General features: G+C 44.9%; 1 protein-coding gene across 2 annotated transcripts in view; it reads right to left on the bottom strand.

The window, feature by feature from the left end:
• Nucleotides 1-7,982: 7,982 nt before the first annotated feature.
• LOC309586768 (amine oxidase [flavin-containing] A-like) overlaps nt 7,983-22,136 on the bottom strand; it is a 40,631-nt gene continuing 26,477 nt past the window's right edge. For both annotated transcript variants that reach the window (XM_082304219.1, XM_082304220.1), the window contains 10 exons: nt 20,892-21,033; nt 18,915-19,064; nt 17,436-17,595; nt 16,044-16,140; nt 14,431-14,484; nt 13,455-13,512; nt 12,929-13,026; nt 11,366-11,477; nt 9,810-9,872; nt 7,983-9,306 (listed from right to left, as the gene is read on the bottom strand). In XM_082304219.1, the coding sequence (XP_082160345.1) occupies nt 9,151-9,306; nt 9,810-9,872; nt 11,366-11,477; nt 12,929-13,026; nt 13,455-13,512; nt 14,431-14,484; nt 16,044-16,140; nt 17,436-17,595; nt 18,915-19,064; nt 20,892-21,033 (1,090 nt within the window). In that variant the 3' untranslated portion in view covers nt 7,983-9,150. The remainder of the gene's footprint in view (nt 9,307-9,809; nt 9,873-11,365; nt 11,478-12,928; nt 13,027-13,454; nt 13,513-14,430; nt 14,485-16,043; nt 16,141-17,435; nt 17,596-18,914; nt 19,065-20,891; nt 21,034-22,136) is intronic.

Below are 22,136 nucleotides of genomic sequence, written 5' to 3'. Positions count from 1 at the left end.
CCTCGTTTACCAGAACACATATGGGCAGGGGCACGTTTTATAGCTGCTCGTGAGTCAAGGGCAGGTGGTATGCGGCCGTGACCAAACATGGGAAGAAACAGACCTTGTACCAAATACTGTGTTGTGTAAACATAAAAACCCTGAAACCTGGAAGAAAAGAGAGACAAAAATCACTGGCTTAATTTCATCCAGCAGCTCAGTGTGAATACCAGAGAGATAACGTAACTGAAGAACAAATTCGGCCTTGGGAAGGGACCTATGTTTCACAAAAACGCGTAGTCTATGAATACTGGAAAAAGTGTAACCATCCATGTGAAAACCGCATCAAAAGCATGCAGTGCTCTTTGTTTAGGCTCAACTTTCAGTATTACTTACAAGTTATAAAGGAGCACAAATAAGATGAAAGCAAATATCCTCAACTAATCCTCTGCGTGCTCTATAGAGCATCTGTCCCCTAAGAAATGTATCGGAACCAGCAATGCATTTCACAGGCCCTCAAAGCAGCTCAGAAATGGTTATGGCTCTTAAACGTTGCTGCCGTGGGTCAGATTTGAACTACGTCTTTAACCCTTTGTTCAGACATATCCTGTGGCATCCCAGAGGAGGTACTGAAACGGGTTTGTTTGTTTATTTATTTATTTGCAAAGCTTTCAGTGTGCATGTCAAAGAGACTATGTCAGCCAGGGGGCACTTCATTATTTCCACCAGTCCAGTGTACAGAAAATTAATTTGGACAGATTAATACAGGAGAAATGCATTTGGTATAACATTATAGAAGATACTAATATGATTTCCTGAGAAACCAATTAGAAATCCCACTCATTGTTTAGGAGAGGATAGGATATGTTCGCAAATTATTTCACTAAATCATATAAAACTCACTTCTAGTGTGAGAACTGAGGATTGTTTTTTCCTCTCACCTTGTATAATTGTACCAATCTACTCATCTGAAGCAAATCTGGAAATGTCTGAGGGACTGATGAGTTTTGCCTTCTGGCTCAAGGCAGGATAAATTCCCCTGGGGCCTGTAGAGTTGCCTCAGGAAAAAAGCATCCAAGAATGAAAGGCAAAACTGGCCTCAGATTGTACAGAACCAAGATAGAGTTTGGTATCTACTGGAAACAAGGGGAGGCTTTCTGTTTAATTTAGAGCAATGCATTAAGGCCCAAGATTTTGCCACCTTGAGGTGCTTCCGTCAACGGGGCTGCTGAGGCAGAGTTCTTGTCTGGCTGGTCCTGCTCTGTGCCGTGAGCGGGGAGAGAGGGGCTCCTCGCCCGCTGGTTCAGCTCACGCGGGACTGGAGGACTCCTATGGACACGTCCTTCTCTCTCGCTCTCCGTGTAGGAGGGTACCTAAATTGATGGAGTTTCTAACTTCAGTATCTCGGTTATGTGTTTCAAATACATGGGATTAACTCGTATCCAATGCACCTGTTTCACTTGTTGTGCAAAGACATTAATTACAAGGTTAGATGTGTTCAAAGAGCACATGATATTTACCCACCCAGAGAGCAATCCAGGAGCTGAAACACAGTTGCCGTGTGCCTTTCAGGCACCTGAGGGCACCTTGTCCAGCCTCCAGCTGCTGCTCCAAAAGGCGGTAGCTCTTCCAGAGGCCGTGTGTCCTAAACCAGTCCTGCACAGGTGGCACAGGCGCGCTTTGCATACCGAACTAGGCAGCTTCTACCTCCCGCCAACTGCTGATAGCAATTAGGGGCTTAAATGCTTCCTTGGGATATTTAGCTTTGGAAAAATGCAAACAGGGATAATGTAGGCCCTGTGAATCTAGCACGATGCAAGGTAATAAATTGCAAGTTAATAAATTGCACGTTAATAGGTAGCTGCACATGTAGTATGTAGCTGTCCTTTATGCAGGCAGGCTATACAATGGTTTTGTTGGTCACTAGAAGGAAAAGCAAAGGCATGATATTCTAGGAAGTTAGAATATTGGTGGTGTTTGCTAGAAAAGCTTTCAGTTGGCAGCTGAGTGCCAAGTTAAGCTGCAAAAAAAAAATCCACCTAAGAGTGTTTGTAAATTGATTTTAGTTTGTGTGATTTGTATAGTCTGTAGCAATAAGCTATTCTGAAGCTAGGCTAGAAAAAGCTCAAAAATGAATTTTAAATAGCTGTGATAAGCTGTGAAACACACATTAAGGGTTTTGTCCACTGGGTCTTTACTCGGTGCCATGCTAGCTCATCTCAGTTTGCCATTCTTCCTGGCCTTGCTGAAAGAGGCAAACAAAGTTGGTTTGCGTTTTTAATGTCTATTGTGGGTCAAAGACAGCCTCACTCTGTGTTTTGACAGAATGTGAGAGGTACCTTTTCTAATTTAGAAGTAAAGGGTTATTAGCTTTCACCCAGGGCTGTTTTTTGCTATGTGCATAGGGAATTTTCTGTTAGGAATTTTTACAATCACTCCTTAGAAAAACAGCCCTAATGAAATAATCAATATCCATCCAGCTCCGTTTACTCTGGTATCTACAGGTTCTGCAGACTCCCTCCCTCTGCAGCTTCAAGGGGGGAAAAAGCCTCATCCAAATCCAAGCGATCCGTTCATCCAACCTACAGCAGAATGGGCCTGAGCAAATACAGACCAGCCTCACCTACTCAAAGGTATAAAGTCATTGAATGCCAGTAGTAAATTTGGGGGGATCTCCTCAAGTGCCATTTCCCAGCTGCAGCAGAGACTTGTTGAAGAAGCGCTCGAGGAGGCGGTACCCAGCAGAAACACCAGCCCTTGGCTGATCGAGTTTGTCAAATGGCTCGGTTCGCTCCTGCACCGCCATCTAATAGGATTCAACACTGCACTCAAATAGGCTCTGATGCTTGGGTGGGAAGGAGGGGAGAAAAGGAAGCGTATTAATAATGCACTGAGGCATCCTTGTCGGCTCTCAAGCTGTTCATTCCCAATTTGCATATGCTCCAAGTTGTAAGAAAACACTTTGCACAGCAGTGTTGCATTTAGCAGAAATTACATTATAATTTCAGATGTGGAAACTTCTATTCCAGGTCTGAGGCAGTGAGATGTCCCATTGGGCTGTGCAGTCATTATCTTAAACAATTGAAATGCATGCTTGCACTTAATCAAAATCAAGGGGAGATGGTACTCCAGCCTCCACTTGCCAGTTCACCCCAAAGTGGAACGAGAATATTAAACTGAATTAGAAACTATGTTATTTCTCAATCATTTCTTCATGAGCTGGAGTTTGGCCAGAGTGCTTTTTCAGAGGTTACATATTTGAGCCAACACCTCCATCTACATCCATTAAGCAAACTGCCCCCAAAGAAACCCTCTTCTCAGAGGAGGGGAGTGTCCAGGTGCATTTAGGATCTGCGCTCACAGTTTTCTCCTGGCTCCTTCATGCTGCCAAGCCGCAGAAAAGACTGAAGTTTAAGTCTTAAGACTTAAGAAAAGACTTATGCCAGAGGAAGTCTTGTAGTGCCAGCAGAGGGGTGGTGCAGCAGCTGTTTCATTGCCCTGATTTCTGCCAGGGACTGGCTAGCGCTGGGAAGCAGAGGCTGCAGGGCTGGAGCCTGCCTTTCTCCGCTTCCTCCAGTGTGGCGTATCGGAGCTGGGAGATGGGTGAGAACCGGGGCTTGAAGCTGGGGACTTGCATCCCTTTCCTTTCGTGTGCTTCCATTCCTGATTTTGATATTTTGGGTACCCAACAGGACCAGCGCAGAAATACCCACTGAGACCTTTCTGCAAATCAAAGCATTAAGCTTTTGCCACATTTTTGTTTGTGAGGTGATAAAATACTGCTATTATATAGCCAGAAGATGGCAGCCTTTATTTCAGCCTTGAGCCCTGCTGTGCCGTGCTGCTGTGCATCAGATGGGTGGCCAGCCATGCTTCAGCACAGCTGTCTGCAGCTGGTCTCTGCTGACAGTAGTGTCCCCACCAAATGCTAGGCTCTGCCTTTTGTAATTTGGCTGGGCATCCTGGATTTAACCAACATTTTGATGAAAATGATGGTGCTCAGGCTATAATCCAAGGAGTTTTCAAGTGAATGGTCTGGCCGTGGAAGTCCAAATCCCAGCACAAGTGGTAGCTATGTCTTTTGCTTCATTTTCAACCCCCTCTTGAGTGGAAGCTGTCTTTTTGCACCGTGAGTAGCAGTGGAGCTCACAGTTATATTTCGTAGAGAAAGAATGACAGCGTGAAGATAGAGACCGCAAAGGAGGTCCGTCTTACATTGTCTTGTGCTTGATAAGGTCACCGGCAGTGCAAACTCACACCTCTGCCTGATCTGTTCAAGGTTATAGGCTGGGGCACATCACATTTCCTAGGACCCCTGGAAGAGGAGACGGGCAGCTCGGAGGCAGCTCGGAGACACCGCTGACCTCCTCTGGGCAAGCGGCCAGCACCACTCTTCTGCTAAAGCTTCCCTTCCCTCTCACTTGGGAAACTTTTTCTCCCTGCTCCTCCTCTGTGTCCCGGGTTATTCTGGCTCTGCTATGTAAGATGAGTCTAAAAAAAAAATCCAAAGAGAGCAAGAAACAGAGAACAGAAACTGGGAAGCCAAGCACTACAAATAAAGAGCAGAGCAGGAATTGCAACTGGAGCCCAAAGCATTGATTGCCAAGTGCAGGAGCTGAGTGGGAAAAGAAAAAATTACAGTTCATTAGCAAAGAGCACATTTAATTTTCCCTTCTGGATTTTCACCAAGATGAAATGTGCTTTCTCTGTGTGTGTGTGGAAAGCAGCTCTTGCAGGGAACATTTACAAAGCAAAATTGTTTGTTTCCAACTGCTCCATGGAAGAGGAACAGCCCAAAAGGAAAAGAAGAGAAATTACTAAAATCATGTTTCCACAGAAGAGGACTCTCTGGATTTGTCCATTTTTCTATTTCATGATGCTGCTGTCAGGACCTGGGAGCTGAGCTCTGTGCAGAGCACATAAGACCAGCCTCCAGCTTGTTCGCGGCATGGTTTCTGGCCAGGGAAAGCCCTTGCTGTCAGGCAGCAGAAACTCATCAATAGGATGTGGGAACCAACCGGTGGGAAACCTGCACCTTACAACCCGTCAGACTGCGCAACGTTGGCACATCCCCCTACGTGGTATTTTTATTCTGATATATAATGCTAATTTGTGCCTGTGGTTGGGGCTATGTTTCATCCTGGGAAGAGAGATCAAACAACATGAAACCAGAGGCTGGATCAAATGTGGACTGGAAGATATTGCTGGTGAATGACTATGGAAGAGAGCAGGCACAGGCTGCAGGCTGCAACCGCTTCCTTGCCCAGAGTGGCTTTTGAGGCTGGATGTACCTTTAGCACCCCGGGTGAGTGTGGTCAGACCTTCCCCTTGCCCCGCACGAGGAGCACAGCTGGAGGGACGCTGCCTGACGCGGGGGAGGTTCACGTCCACTGCACCAAAGCATGCAGCCCCTGCAACCCAGTGCTTCGTCCTCGTGATGGTGGCCCCTTCCCAGACCTCTCACATGGTGGGTTTCCAGCCAGAGGGGTTTGGGTTGTCAGTTCCCACGCTGGGCATTTTGGAGGTTGCGTGACGGGCAGGTGATGAGGGAAGGAAAACCTTGCTGGGCTGGTGGTGCAAAAAAGCCAGCCGGCAGCTCTCCTCCTGCACCTCCTGCCCATCCAGCTCCTGAGGGCCCAGCAGCCTGTCCTGTTTCGAGGTCCCCATCCCCATGGGGCTGTTTGATGGCAGCCAGGGAGGTGGCAGCCATGCCGCCCTGCGCAAGTGGGAGCTGCAGCTGAGGGGAGCGGGGCAGAAAGGAGGTGGGAAGCCCGAGTCTTACAGGAGTGTTTTTCTAGCCCCAGTGCCAATTTCTGTGGCTCTCAAAGGTGTTGAAGGGCTAATTATGTGACATGCTGGGAGGGGCTTGGTTTTATCTTTGCTTATCTGTAAGCAAAACGAGCAATTTAATTAAAAAAGAGGCATGTTCTCTCACATGCATCATCTCCGCTTGCCTATTTCAGACCGCCTGATCTATCTGCTCCGTGGTGCTTCTTATTTCACTGCTAGTATGATTAGTCTATTTTTTTTCTCTCTTTCCGTGTTCCTGCTCCTTCTGCCAGTGCTTGCTCTGGTCTTTGCTTTATTTCCAAGTATCAAACAGCAGCCTTGTCAATGCAATTTAGTTCCCACCCTGGTGCTGATGGACTTGGTGTGGACCTGGGCCTCTCCCGTCTCATCCCTTACTTTGAGAGGATGGAGCATCTCCCACCTCTGCCAAGGGAGTGCAGGGCTCTTCCTCCAAAAACTGGGGCACTGAGCACCCCTGTTTAGGGAAGGTCACCAAAGGCTTTCCCACTCCACAGCCCGGGTGAGGACTCTGCTCGGTCCCCAGCAGAAAGGGGTGTTCCCACGGTGGCTTCAGCCTCACCGTTTTAATAAAGGCAACGGCTCGCTTGGAGAGTTGTCAGCGGTGATAAACTCAGTCCCATTCTGTTTCAAAATTGGTTTAAGAAAGATGCCTGGCTGTTTAATATTTAAGCTAAATGTTTAATGTTTAAACAGGGAAATTGTTCCGATTGTCAGAAAGGGCATTAAAGCAGGATGGAAACCGGTCTCTGATCTCTGACAAACGCTGCCCTTTCTCTGCAGCAGTGTGGTGCCTGGGAGCTGCAGGAGTTTCAGAAATGCCAATTTTAATCAACCTCTTTCATTTCATTTGCTGCTTACCACTCCAACAGCAGTGAGACGTGCTTTTTCCCTGAAAAGTGGGGAACATTGTACCTGGCCCTGTTCAACAGTTTCAGACTAGTTCAGCTGAACTGAACTCGCATTTCAAAAGCCAAACAAATTGCAGTAGAAATGTGTGTGGATAAAGTAAAAAGCGAAGCTGGACAGCGTCAGCCCTTGGGTGTATTCCAGGTGATTTGGGGTCCCTTTTGCGTATGTACACAAAAGCTGTGGAATTCAGATGTCCAGTTTAAAGTCAACACACAAATGAATGGCTCTGACTGCCACAAATACATGTATGGATGAATATTTTTGAACAGATATGAACGGTGCTTTTCAGGCAGTGGAAATAGCCCCCCGGGGTAAGTGTGTAACGGTGCAGAACTGTTTCACGCCACAAAAGGCTTGTCAGGATCGAGCCTGGGCTGCCTCCCCGAGCCCTTGGGCAGGCACTGTGGCTGTGCCAGGCTGCATGCAGCAGGTAGTCCCAGCGCACAGGGAATCCCTGCTTGGCAATGGCTGGAGCTGGGGAGAAAATCTGCATGGAGCCCTTGAATCAAACAGCAATTCATGTTGGTCACTTTCCCCCGATCCGTATAATGTTCCTAAGGTGGATGGTAAACTCACCTGTCAAATGACCTGTCAAAAATCCATTAAATAGGCATTTAGTACTACAGTTTAGTGTGTTCAAAACCCAACATTGCTGCTTCCTACTGAGACTATTCTCTCCTTTCCAGTGTGGATAATTTGAAGTGCATGTGTGAGTTCAAGGTAGGTGGGGAAGCTGAAGCTGAAAATGTAGGTAGTCGTCTTATAAATAATTTGGCTTCCCCCCCCCCCGAGAAATTGGTAGCGGCTGGCTGATCCTCCCACAGAATGGCTACGAACAATGAACAAAGTAGCTCAGGAGACACGTATGGTCCATACAGCCGTGTGGTGCTTAACATTGGCACCGTGAGCACTTGCTCACACCTGATGACAAGGGGCCGCCTGAAGCACCCCTTCCCTCTGGAAAGGGCTTCTGGTTTGGAGCCCACCAGCCCCTAGGTTGAGATTGGTCTGCACTTAGAGTATCTACAAGGCTTTTGTACAAAAAAGTGAGAGGGCATACGAACGTGGTTGAAGCAAAGGCCAGGAGCGAAGTCATCTTGGGTAGGTAGGTATTTCTGTTGGCGTATACATATGGATGATATTGAGCAGAGCAAGGGTTTGGTGGCTGCTGCACGTGACGTGCCTAGTGATTTAACACAGGTGCAGAGAAACACCGCCTTCCACAAACTCACAAAAAAACAACACGAGAAAGAATCTGCAGAAAAGTTTATAGAAGAGCTCCTCTTACCAAGGTTTCAGGACTATTGAAAGGCACATTTCACTCATGTTGAATGACAGCTGAGTTCACGGACACATACAATGCTCACATTTCATGGCAAAAAAGACTGCATAATGATGGTATGTTGTGAAACATATATTCCAGACTTCAGTTAAACACTAAAGTGATTATTTTAAGTGTGTCATGTACATAATAAGAGCGGAACAGGCAGATGCATCCAATTACTGTAATTTACAAGGCAGTAATTCAAGCCCCAAATATATTTCTCCTTATTGGAGGAAGGCGGTACAGATTACGAGCAAACCGAGGGGCAGCAAATTGACAGGGAGCCAGAAAGCTGCTGCCATTTGGAAAATAACAGCTAGCATCTGCTACAAGTTGGAGGGGCTTTAACTTTGCTAACTCATTTCACTCCGCTTCTACAGCGAACAGCCAGGCTGGATCAGATGCTCTCGGGCCAGGAAGCAACCGAGAGCCGCGCCACGGCCGTGCTGCACCGACGCGGGCGCCTTGCAGAACAGATAAGTGCCGATGTTTGCTCGGTAGCGGGCAGAATAAGGTCCACTCGTGCTTCCTCTCTCACCATTTAGAGAGCTGCTCTGTGCTAATTACCTCTTTTCAACCAGCTCGTGGTTAAGTTTCACGTTGTAATGATTAATAATTAATCAAATGCATTTGAAAATTAATTTGGCAATTCTACGTCTGATTGGCATACTAATAATCTCTTCCGTGCAGCGGGGATGTTACAGGAATAACCTCAGATATTCTGAGCCGCTAACCGAAGCGAATTATTATCTCGTGTGGTAAAAAATAAAGCAGCGAGTGGAAACGAATGCATTCTCCAAGGCCTCTTTGCCTTTTGGGAAAGGTGTGATCTGCATTTTGCCTTCCCTGTGTTAGGAATATACCATCGATATTATCATGCCCCATCAAAACAAATGGACAAGGAAAAGGCAAATTTGAAAAACGCCCCCACAGTTGATTTATTTCTGTTTTGCTGGTAGCAACTGCAGTAGATTTGATATATTAATTATGGTACTAAAAAGAAAAATCACAAGGAGAACAACTTTTGCCCTTTCCAGCTGTCCGTGCCACTTCTCTCCAAAAGTAACACCCATCTGGTAAAAGGGAAGAAGAGGGTGTATGCAGCTTCCACTGGACGTGTGGCCCCACTAGTTTCGAATTAGTAGTCCCTTTTTATAGGCAAACAGCCCCGCAGCAGCCACAGAGGTGAAACACACGACGGAGCTAAGCAGGCACAGCAGTCCCGGCACGGACGGCAGGTTCCTCTCCCAGCAGCTGGTGGTGAATGGTTGGGCTGGGACATCCTGAGGGAGAGAGGAGATGGTACCGCTGCAGGGTCTCCCTCACCCTGTGAGTGTGGAGGCAGCAAACATCCCCCGCTAGGCTGGGGAGATCACAGGTTTTCCCGAGGACCAGACTGGGGGTGGGAAGGAGGGTCAGGGCTGTGAAACGCCTATTTTCTGTCATCCTGGACAGCCACAGCACAGTGAAGGTGAAATTACTTGTGACTGGAAGGAGGTTATATTTGGCTTAAAACCATGGTCTGGGCCTGGGCAGAACTAGGCTGAGTTCCTGCATTTTGCAGTCCCCCAGGCTGCGAGATCTTTGTCCCTGGCTCTTGGCCATCCACCCCTCAGACAGGGATAACAATATTCCTTCGACATGTCAAAAAAATGAATACCATCAGCATGTGAGGTAAACAAAACCTTGCCCTGGGGTAGGCCCCACAGGAATTGCCAAAAGAGGGACTGTAGCCTGACCGAGAGGTGTGCACCTGACTGGGTGACAAAAAGAAAGTCCAGCTTACCTTCGACTCTGGCTCTGGCATCCAAATTTCATGCTCTGAGATCCTCCCCATACTGTGCAATATCTAGAAGAAAAAATTATTTGTACCACATGAGAAAAGATTAAAATTCATGCTACTTTCAGTTTTGGAAAAGCAGAGCAAGTCAGAGCAAGGTGACATTGATAAAAGGCATAACTATGACTAGCTGAAAGTGCCTTGAACCAGAAAATGTATAGTGATTTCTCTATTTATATCAGCAAAGAGAGAAGAAGGAGGCAGTTTTGGTAGTTTGTGTAAATATATGACAGCTGGTCATCAAACGGTCGTGTGCCTAACCAGTGTTTTAAGGATAAAAGGACAGTTTCACAGTCATTAGTAAAAAAGTAGGACTTCACTCAGAAATCCACACAAACTACAGCTTCTCCAGATGTTTATTTTAAATTTTTTTCTGAGTACAAGTAAAAATGCTTTTTCACGTGACAGTTTGAGAAACAGCAGGGTGAGGTTACCGCCACGCACGTGGGACGCAAAGCCTGTTAGGAGTGATGCTGCTTGGATCACAAACTAGAAAGAGGAGCGATACAACTCTGGGGCTTTCAAAGCATGCAGGCACAAAGTTATCTCTTGGCTATTCAGGCAGTACAAGGCTCATCGAGGATTTTTCTTGAGAATAAGCTGATTGTACCAATCATGGAGGTTCCCGGGGGCAAATGAATGTCTCGAGAAGAGACAGCTAACCGTCTTTACAACTACTGCTCACAGGCATGAAGAAAAGAAAAGAGAAATTAGGTGACTTGAAACAGAGCAAGTAATGAGGACTATAAGGCAAATAGGACGTTCTGTCAAATGGAAGCAAAGGGCTCATTTTCCCTTAAATAACAGCTCTGTGGCTCTGCCATACAGCAGTTGTAACTGTAATGTACACCCTTTAATGTTGGGTTTTTTGGTTTTTTTTCCTCCCTTCAGACTGTTGTAAAGGGGTTTCACTGTGACTGGGAACCCAGCCCAATGCATGTAATTCTGAGGAGATTTAGACATTATCAGAGCCTCCCATTACGAATTCATAAAGCCAAGCTAACGGTACTCTCTCGTAAAAGGAGAAGCAGAAGGGATAGATCAAAAATGAGAACAATGCTCAGATTTCCAGATTGCTGCACAGGAAATAGCTCCTAGCATTTGTAATGACTTAAATTACTTTTAAAACATACGGTGATTAATTTGCTAGAAATTGTGGTAGTATATCTAAGGGCAGCATCAGGTTGGAGGGTTTTTCCCTCTAGACATGAGGTATATGGCATGAGCATTGTTTTAAGTCTCCAGTGCAGCAACACACTGCATAATGTTCTGATTTGGGTGAGATTCTTGGCTTCACTTTATTCAAGAGCAAACTAAGCAAAGTTTAAAAAAAAAAAAAAAAAGGGTTTTGGTTCTCATCCTTTTCTGGGATTCTTCCCCATCAATTCCAGGAGCCTCTGCACAATTACAGGGTGTGATGTACAAAATCAGACCCTCCGAGCTGTACTTAATCCTTTTTAACCTTTTAATAGAGATGTTGAAAGCAAACCAATGGTCTGTACCTCTCTGGCTGCTCTCTCTCCTGCCTGTACGGCCCCATCCATGTATCCACTCCATTGGGTAGCTGTCTCTGTGCCAGCAAAGTAGATCCTGTCAACAGGCTGGCGAATGATCCTTCAAAACAAATAGAGAATGTCAGATGACAAGTAGCAGGAAGGCGATGATCCTTCTAAAAGCAATTTATGGCCCTTGATGGAGTGCTGAACTTCAGTTCTCCAGAATTCCTGCAGACCTGGGCTGGGGAGCACGGTGCAATAAGCTGTCCCCGCAGGACCAGGTACCTGCTTCTGTACACAAAACTCAAGATCTGAGAGAGAAAATCTAAGGCATAATTCAGTGTGCCCAGCTTTGGTGCAAAATAATACAAGCCTTATTTTAGTGCTGGGATAAGGGATCATCCTAACAGCCTCCAGAAATGCAGTGCAGCTGATAGATTTACGTCTTCTGCATGGCAGCTTTGCTGTTATCCTGCCATTACAATGGGATGTGAACAATGTTTTTGCAATGACGGGTCACTAATACCGGCTTCTATTTGGAGGTTGGACTTGCCTGGCTGCAAGTCCCGCCAAAAAGTGATGGCAGCTGAAGGCCTCTGCATTTGGGTAGATGCATCTACCCCACAGGGTCATATAAGCCAGCCCCTCAGCTGTGCAAAGGTGCACAAGCATCTCAGTCAACCCAGCCATAGGCAGTGAGCCCCCCTTTCCCATAGAGAGATGTGCTTGCTCTAAGGGCTCCCATCTAACCTCCGATTAGGTTTTCCCTGTCTGCCTGACACCAGCTTCCCCAGGTCAGAGGCCTCACCCATCGCTACCCAAGTGTTCAGATAAATTACAGCAGAAGAGTCTGTTCACAGGATGACTCCTTCCCGCACACATCTTGTCACAGAGGCAGGGTGTAACTCCGTGATGGACATGCTAAAGAGCTCACGCTGCGATGTGCTACGTGGTTTGTCTCGCCTTTGGCTATGGATACAAGACTTGTCTGGTTGTTCCTATGACAGGCTGAACTGTGCCTTCCACACACTTTTCAGTGATATACCTAGTATTAATCAGTATTATCTAACACGTTCCTTTAGGAATACAGCAATTCTGTGTGGGGAGGGCATGGGAGGCTTTGCTGGGTGGGAGGAACAAATGAGTTTTCATGTAAGGGTTTTGTGTCTTCCCCTTGTGATGTGTCTCAATGGGCTTCACCAGAACCTGATGCTCCACCTACACCGTCAGTGGAGACTCTTCATCCGCCTCAAGGTCTTACAAAGCATTAAAGGGATCTATTGCAAATATTGCGTAGCAGCAAATATGGTAAGTAACATAGTGGGGAAAGGTTTCCTGGCTCTAGCAGGTCCCTTTGTGACTGTGCTTTGTTTCCTTGAAAGTCACAAGAGAAACTCCACTCTTACTAAAGTCAATAGCAAGATCCTTGTTAGCTGGGGAGTAGGGGAGTGGAAAGAGGGTTGGAGTTCCCCCAATACGCTACATATGCCATAAGTTTGTTGCATAAGGTATATCATTGTACATGAGCTAAGAAATGTAAATTAGAAAGCAAAGCATTCTCTGGTTTACCTTCCATAAGAATACATTATGCCTGGTGGGAAGCAGGCTGTGTAACAACCCCCTGAATATTGCTCCATGCTCCAGTTCTTTTCTTCATAATGCACAGGCTGTAAGTATTAGCAAACATTAGAGAGTGAAACAGTGGCAGAGAAATTGGAAATAAACAAATTTCCTTTGAAGAGGGAAAAAACAGGCTAAGGATACCTGTCAAAGGAGTGCCATGTCATCTGGCTAATGCTATCCATCCACACAAAACAAATCTTTGCACTTTTATAGAAGCGCTAGTCTCCCATGGGGAAATGACAGGACAAATTAAACCATGCACTGCCTTCTCTTTTCTTGTGAAGAGTGAGACTGGCAGGTCTTTTCTTCCTGCACTAGATGCTGCCGCCCTCCCCTTGGGAGTACAGATTGTATGGCACAACATGCAATTTTAGGTACACATTTCAGCAATCAGGAATTTTGGCTTCATCCTCCAGAACAAAGGAGCAACATTACTGTACAACAGAGGTGAAAACAGGCATTCATTTCTTACATGTAAAGCCTCTTCCATCCCCATTGCCTTGGCATATGCCTCACAGATCTTCGTCTTCCTATATGAAAATAAAATCAGAGTCAGAAAAAAAAGGTGGAAAAAGCCTCTCAGCTATTGCTCTTCTTATAAAAAAATCACATTTATTGCAATACATCGGAAAGAAAGTTGGGTTTGGCTTTGTTTTTAAGTCTGATTTCAAGTTCTTAACATACATATTTCAAATGCTGATGCCTAAAAGTGACATCCAAAATGAACCCAGGGAATGGGAAATGAAGGTTGATTTTGGCAATGAGCTCTGAAAAAATAAATCTTTGTACAGTTATTTTGGGATGCAGAGCCAATTCATTCTCATGTTCACTGGTGTAAGACCAGAAGAGAAGCAATATAAATCAATGAAATCCCTACAGATTTACTATAGCTGAGAACCAAATATGAGCTGGAGAATACTACTCACATTCCTAAGCAGAACTCCTCTTTCACTTGCATGTGTACCAAAAATCATATTTAGAAAGTACTGTTTGTTCATCTCACAGACTAATGGAGAAACCATACTGTTGTAAACATGGAAGTTTAAAAATTTTATCACTCAGTCTGAATGCGAAGTACACCCAAAACTACGCATGTCAGCGCTCCCTATATCCCTGGGGTCAAGCATCATTCAGTGGGGATGCAGTCTGGGAATGTCTTTGGAAAAATCTCAGTTCACATAGAGACACAGAGCTGATAAGTCATAACATGGAAGAGTGGGCAGGACTTGGAAACTCAGAAATATCCATAACTGGATGAATATTAGCATTAGTGTCTTGGCCTGTTTATGCTAAAAGCTGAATTTTTGCCCCCATTTCCAGTATCAGTAGTTGCACTGAGCATGTGTATATGTGCATATGCACACAGATATCCACACACATGTTCCTGTGGGGAAGCATCTCAGAGAACTGACTTATTTCTGAAACATTTACAGTTTCTGAACTCTTACCTCTCCTCCTTACTGAGATGGGCCAGTTTAACAGCCTTTCTGGTAAGGATGAAACTGAAAAGAAAAATATGGCATATAAATATCACGCAGTGTCAGCACCCCAGCTGATTTGCAAGCTCTTGCTTGAAATGACTCTAAAAAAAGATGGGCAAAGCACTTTACTGATACATAACGGGCTTGACACTTTTTTATCATACCTCATCACTTAATAATTACAGGTCACACAAGTGAAAAGGCCTGTGCAGGGTACCCTGGAGAATTAATTGAAAAGGGGAGCAGGCATTCCCAGGGGGCAGGCACAGAGGACTGCCTGGCAGCTACCAGATGAGAAAGTTGTGGATTGCAAGGGTGTTTTCAAAGCTGCCAGCACTGGCCTCATTTTGCTCTGTGGGAATGAACTCTCCATTCCCACTGAGTCAGGAGAGCAAAGTTATACCCAAAGTGGGCAGAGAGACAACAGCGTACAGCAAACTAGCTTGCACTGCCTACCCTCTTATACCTAGGTCTTATCCAAAAGGACTGAGACCCTGAGTTTTCTTGAGCTTCTGAAGTCTCACAGACAGCTGGCCATACACTGCCTGTGTCATTTGGTGTTAATAAGTGATGGGAGCTTGCTGCTCTGACAAGCACTGCACAGTGTTATGGACCAGTCCTGTAAGAACTGGGATTAATATTTATTCAGCCTGAAGGAAACAGATTTGGTGATTAGTTCATCTGACCTTAGTGGTGATACCCGGAGGATGAAGTATGTTCCTGCACTCTTTTAGAAAGTTGCATAAATCCACAAGGAGAAAGCAGGAAACTGTTTGCTATATGGGGTTTGGAGGAGGCTTACTGCTCTCAGGTCATGGAAGTTTTTAAGCCTTGAACATGCCCATAAACATGTACAGTTCAGTAGAAGTGGCAAGCTTTCCTTGCCAGATACTTAAGGAGTAGTTGCCTGACATTTATATTGGCCTTTTTTTGGCAGTCTCACCTCAGATTACAGTGGAAACATTTGTAAAGGTTGTTTGTTCGTATTGGCTTAACCTATTTTAAAAGTCAGTCAATGCTGCTACATATTTTCCCATCTGTTTGTCCAAACTACAACTTTTTTACTTGGCAATTTCTTCAGAATTCCGATTTCTTCACTGCACAGCTGCTGCCCTACTCAACCACCAGCTGATGTTCGTTGTCCTGCCTCAGCTCAACGGGGCGAAGAGGCAAATGAGGATTTCTTGGACAACTGCATTTTCATTTTGGCCCAGGTGCTAAATACAAGGCCCAACATAAGCCAAATACAGGCTCACAAAGCTATGTGAGAAAGGGATTTATTTCTAAATCTACTCCACAGCAAAAAAAAAAAAAAAAAACATTAACTGAATGCTTAAAATGAACTACAGCTGAATTCAGCAACTCCTTCCCAACTACCTCCTTTGTATTAGGCTATTTGTAGCAGAAGCTTCACCTAAAAGCTTATACGGACTAGAGAGGCACAAGAGGCTTGTCAGAAGTGAAGACTGTGGGACTGGGCACCACTGATGTAACCTGGCCCTTTCCCCTCTTCCTCCTCCTCCCACTCCTTCATACGAAAAGAAGTACACATCTGTAAGTATGGGCTAGAAGCCCCTAACCCCATAATGGCAGGGAAAGATCCATCAGGTTTCGTGTCATCTATGGTTATTCCGATTGGAGACTCTTCATCCTCAATGACAAAGGAACCGGAATAACCTGAGGTGGGGAAAGAAAACAAAATGATTGTCAGAGAAACTTGTTGAAGATCATTGTTTCTGATAGTAATGAGCAACGAAAATTATCCATAAAAGGAATTGTACAATAATTCCTTCATCACCAATAACACCTACATGTCTGAAGTGTTTTTGTAACAGTCTCTCTCCTCTCTTCCCTCTGACTCTGGGAAATTTTGTACACAGACTTATAAAAGTCATATTTAAATTCTGTTACTACTTAGCAAGGAATTTCTATGGATTGTTACAAGTCCCTTTGGTGTTCTATATTGGGAGCAATAAACATTAAAAGTAAACACATCTAGCAAGAACTATGATAGTTCATTCCATGAGTAACTTTGGCCAAAACAACAACAGCAGCAACAAAACCCAGTGTAATTACATCTGGGCACTGCGGGCTCAAATTTACACCCTGTATTGATTTTGTTGACAATAAGACTGTCAGGAATGGTGTCCCATAACAGTAATACAGCAGAAACGTGGCTCGTTCAATCTAGTATCACATCAGTACATGTTTCAGATGAACACGCAAAAAATCCCATATGATAACAATGTATAAACCTACCTACATTTCTTTCTAATCCCAGTGGCTGGTTTATTCCCTGAAACATGCAAAATTATATTCTTTTGATTAAGAAATATTCTCGCCCAGTGCAACTCTCAGTATCGTTACATAGAAGTGGAAACTAATCTGTTCATACAAATAGTTCTGGAAATGTTATCAGTTAAAGCTGAGAAACACATGATATTGCAGCACATGGAAAAAATATCTTGAGTTAAACAAAAAGCTAACCTACTTTTTCCCGTCCTGTGAGATATCAAGTCTGTAGAGCAGAGGATTAAAAACAGGGAAAGGTCTTGCTTACACCTTAAGCTCTCCTTGTCACCTGCTACAAATTCTCTTTGGCTGCCCTAACTCTGTCCCTGGCAGGGAGAAGCAGGGACTTGCTGCTGCAGGGTCACTGCTTCTGTGCATTGCAGGTTTCAGCAGTGCTTCCCAGGGAAACCTTGCGTGTTCTCTCAGTCGTCCCTCCTCAGCTAGCAGCAATGAGATCTGGGATCCTGTTTGGGTCTGGACTCATCTTTGGGACAAGGCATGCTCTCAAGCTTGGAGGAAGAGCTCTCCTTTCTAAGGAGCTTTACCTTTCACTTTTCTGTGTGATTGGTTTGGGGGAATTTGCACATTTAACCCCCTCTTGGATTTATTCCCTGATAGACAGCAGAGCTTCAAAATTCATGTAGCATGGCACTCCCAAGTCCTTCACTTTCCCCACATACCCTTCCTCTCCCAGAAGGCTTCCCTGTAGTACATCATGCATTTTATGACACACCCCATAGGCAAACGTTGAATTAACTGGTTTCTCTTTGGCGGCAGTTCTGGTTTGAAATGAATCTTCATTGTCAGGATTGGAGGGATAGCACTGATCACATACTTGCCCTGAAACATAAAACACAGTCAGTACAGACAAGGTGCTGCCTCTCACTGAGGTCACCCCACAGGACACATTTGAAAGACGCGCTTATTAGTTTTTAACAGCTTTCTCACACCTGACTTACTTTGCTACTTGGCTTTCCCACACAGATATTTCAAGGTGACCAAAATAATTCTGCCATTTCAGGAAAAGGAGCTGGGAAAAACATGTTGTTTTGTGGTTAGATGATTCTTGACAGCTTTCTGGATACTACAGGACCAGAGTTGAAACTTGGCTGGAGACAGGTGGGGAAATGGGACAAGACAGATCTTATGGCATAGGTAAAACTGCCTTTTACCATCCCCAAGAAAATATGACCCATATTTGTCCAAATTATAAGCTGTTAAAAAAAAGAATAATCACTTTAGTACATGTTCACAGGATACTACTTCAGGACAAGCAACACTGATGGTGATTTCAGCTTTCCTGAACATGCTCCATCCCTCTCGCAGATCCTGTGTCTGACTGGAGCAATAAAGGATGCTCTGCTTCAGGGCTCAGGGTGACACTATAGCACAACAGACGCTGCTGCTCTCAGGCGCTCTCATGCTGGTGGGGCCACTGAGTGCAGGAAAGCCATCTCCTCTGACTTGGCTGCCCCTCAACCAGCATGGAGGGAGAAGGCAGTGGTTTAACTCTGGGGCTTAAAAATCCCTGGGGGAAGGAGATAGTCCCTCCTCCAGGACATCCTTAGACCAGCTTCTCTGCCGAACAGCCCCTTCCCTTTCTTTTGGCTTTCTCTCAATATCCTCCAAACACTGCCACCGGTGAGACGGGGGTCTTGCAGACCATGACGGTCCTGCACAAGGCCCCTGTTGCAGGCTGGGCTCTGTGTGCAGAAGGGAGCTGCCACCCCATGGGTGCCATTGCAGGTAATCAAGTACGGACGGAGCATTTCACAGCACCACTGCACAGAGACAAAATCTTACTAAAGGCATTTGAAATGTCTTTTTTTTTGTTCTGCGAACCACAAACTTGGATACAAACAGGAATGACATTTTTCCTTTCTTTGCAATGGTCTCAATGAAGAACTAAAACGTAAAAATATACAATCACAGAAAAAGTTAAGGTAGAAAAGACAGAGTAATGACAGAAACTAACTAGCAGAACACCAAGAAGAGACCTAGTCATAAATAAATCCATAAAGCAGGTTTCACAGAGTCTCAGCATAGTCCGAGAAATAGACACACACAAATGGGTACTTCCTGATTACATCTGGCTAAGAGCTACCGCAGACGTATTCCTCCACTAAATGCATACTCTACTTTTATTCTGATCAAATTACCTCATATATCTCATGGTTTAGAGTCTCCACAGTGACATTATCACCTGTCTGATCAATACGGACCACAGGTCTCTCCAGTTTAACTCTGCCTTTGAGGCGTTCCATTATCTTCTCCGATATCTGACCAGAACCCCCATTAAACTTCCTCTCCTAAAAAAAACAAACAGAAAGACAAACAAAAAATCACCAGCATTAATCACAACGACATTGAATATGACTTCTGCTCATAACCGAGAAACTCCAGGCCAAATCTGCAAGTCCTAAGGGTGCATAAAGATGCCCAGACTTTCAGAAGAGTGGAGGCATAAACCTGAGCCTCAGTGGGGATTGCTGCCTAAACCACTTTTGCAATGGCTTCCTCAATTTGCTGGCTCAAAGACTCTTGAAGCCTAGAGAACAAACAAATATAATGCAGTTATTCTAGCTAGTATAAACATATCACTTCATTAAAAAGAGGTTTTGAGTATTTTACCCATCACTGTGCTACCAAAACCCTCATGTGTGACAAAGGCATCTGTACAGCAAAAGCCTGCACCAGCCAAGAAGCAAGGCAGATGTTTAACTGGGTCTGGCCTCGAGTGCAGCAGGCAATGAGCTTTATCCGTCCCTGGGAAGACACAAAGACATTGCTGTCTGGAAAAAAGCACAATCTGTGACACATATTTCCTTGCGATGTCTGTGCAGAGGCTCAGGGGAAGCACTAACTCTCTTTTACCCACCAGCCACCAGCGTTATATCAAGCAGCTCACTTTTACATATAACATGCTGATACTGGTGGGGAGGAAAGGATCCACAAAGTCTTGTGCTGAAAGACTGAAATGGCTGCCTGAAGAAGTTTTACAAGACTCATCATGGCCGCTAAGTCAGAAACCCTTAGCGGTTTTGCTCAACTGATTTTGATTGGGGTGAGGGGAGAGGGAAGGATGGTAGAAACCAAGACAGCTTGCCCCATCCAGGCACAAAGAAAAGGACGTGCTCTTCCGAGGCTAGCTTTCCCCTCTCCACATGTCTTGTTTAGCTATGAGTATCTTGGGATTAATTTTATTTTTAATTCTTGCTGCAACGTGTAGCAGCTGCTGACATGGGGCAGGAAACGTGGCTGAGGGGCTGCTGAAGAGGAAAGCTCTTGGGTCTTGCTCCTACCTCAGGGCAGCATTAGCTCTACTTATATCCTTCCTGACACGTGGTTGTCTACTCTTACCCCAATGGACAGATGTTGATGGAGACTTCACACCTCTCCAGGCAACTTCTCTTAATGTCTCCCTACCCCAGCACACTTGGAAGGGTGTGGTACTGTCTCCACTTTTGCTGTTGGTAGCTTAAGTCCGAAATGCTGCACGTGCTTTCTGAGGTAGGAGGCTAGTAAAGGGTGCCGACATACCACATCCAAATTACCTTGACAGCCCCCTTCCCCTTTTCTGAAACTTCATCCAGAACAATCATGTGAAAGCCATGATGTTCTGCAGGCAACCAGGCGCCTGCCATGACCAAGGCGAGAAACAGTCTGAAGTAGCTCAAAAAACATGCTGCCATGTGAGCTGTCCCAAGAAGGAAGGGCCTTTTGCTGTCTGCTTCCAACTCTTGTCATTAGAGGCTTCAACACCAAAAAAAGGTATTTCACTCTGAAGTACACTTGCTTTGAACTGAAAACATTCAAATGTGCTAAGTAACCCATAGAAAACAAATTGGCACAAAAGCAACAAAACAGCAACAAAAGGACTGTGCTGAAGTGAATGCAGGAAAAAACCAATTGATTAAATTGTCCCAATTTATCCCAAAGCCTAGCTAATAAAATTCCTCATTGTACAGAGTTAGCTGAGAGGGCTGTTCCACCCCATGAGAACATAATTGTCTCTGGTGCCACATGAACTTGGTGTTTCATCCTCTTTTCATTAATTGCAGGGCTTTGACGGATACAACACTCCAGTTGCTTTTTATGGTTTCAAGAGAGGAGGAAGAACATGAGACATTTTGTACCTGGCCTCCATTGGTGATAGAGAAAATCCTGGCTGTGCCCCCACACTGCCTCACATACCACAGGAACCAGAGAGCGGAGACTTCATGAGGCTCAGACGTGACGTTGACATTCACAAAGAAGGTGGCAAATTTTCTAGCAGCCCTGCATGAGACACAGAGGCAGAAACAGGCAGTGAGTAAATGTGACTTCCTGACAGCTCTCAGGATTTTCTGTTATTCTCAATAAGGGCTGCTTTCCCAAAGTCAGAAAAGCCAAGATGATTTATATCTTTTATATTTTCTTTTCTATATATTTTTAGCCTGTAGTGAGACTGTTTCAATGGGTTTATATCAGCACCTCCCTCCCTCCCAAAGCATTTACCCATTCAGTTTGAAATCCCACTGATTTCACCTTAGTTACTTCTTTAAATAGTTTCCCTGCTCTTATTCCTTTCATCAGAACAAATATTTTTCTCGACAGGAGAATGCATTTGGTGAAACTCTTCTGCATTTCTCCTCCATGGGGAGCTCATCGGGCACATCATTTCCAAGGTCTGATGGGTCCCAAGAGACTCAACTAGCGACATGGCCAAGACATTCCCCATCGACCATGTAACTGCTGCATAGACCTGTTGTGAAACCAAGGATCAGACATGGTAAATAACCCAGAGAAACCAAACTGGCAATCACTGCCACAAATATAAGGAGAGGGTCAGCTGCCTACCATACTAAGTCCTCCGAATGTAAACAGAGTTACAGCAGCAGGAAATGAGGACCTGGCTATTCACATTTCTTTCATTTGTGGCTACAGATTGCTAAGAAAATTGAGATAATTTTGCAAAGAAGGTGAAAGGTCTTTGACTTGGATGAAGTTTCATAAAACAACATGAATTTATAATCATCTGCTAAAGGAAGGAACTTTACAAGTTATCTGGGCTAAAATATGTAACTTATAAACTTTTATAACCTCTTTTCCCTGGGTATGAAGTCCAGACACCTCTATTTCATTAGCCAGGATAAGAAACCATCCTGCACGCAAGAACCCTCTGCAACAATCCTGAAAGCACCAAGACACTAAACAGCTGTAGCAGGTTCTGGCCTGAGAAATGTGAAGAGTCTCTCCAGGATCAGTAGATGCTGATCGGTGACATATGACAAACAAATCTTCTTTCATAATCTTGACCCAAGTCACACAGAAAACGCTGCAGAAGAGCTGTTCTCTTTAGGGCACTATGGTTTTTAACTATGTGTAGAAAAATCTGGCTA

The sequence above is a fragment of the Platalea leucorodia genome (assembly GCF_965183815.1).
Source record: "Platalea leucorodia genome assembly, chromosome: 2".
Lineage (NCBI taxonomy): Eukaryota > Metazoa > Chordata > Aves > Pelecaniformes > Threskiornithidae > Platalea > Platalea leucorodia.
The sequence above is the reverse complement of the archived record's forward strand: the minus strand, read 5'-3'. Positions and strand labels throughout refer to the sequence as shown.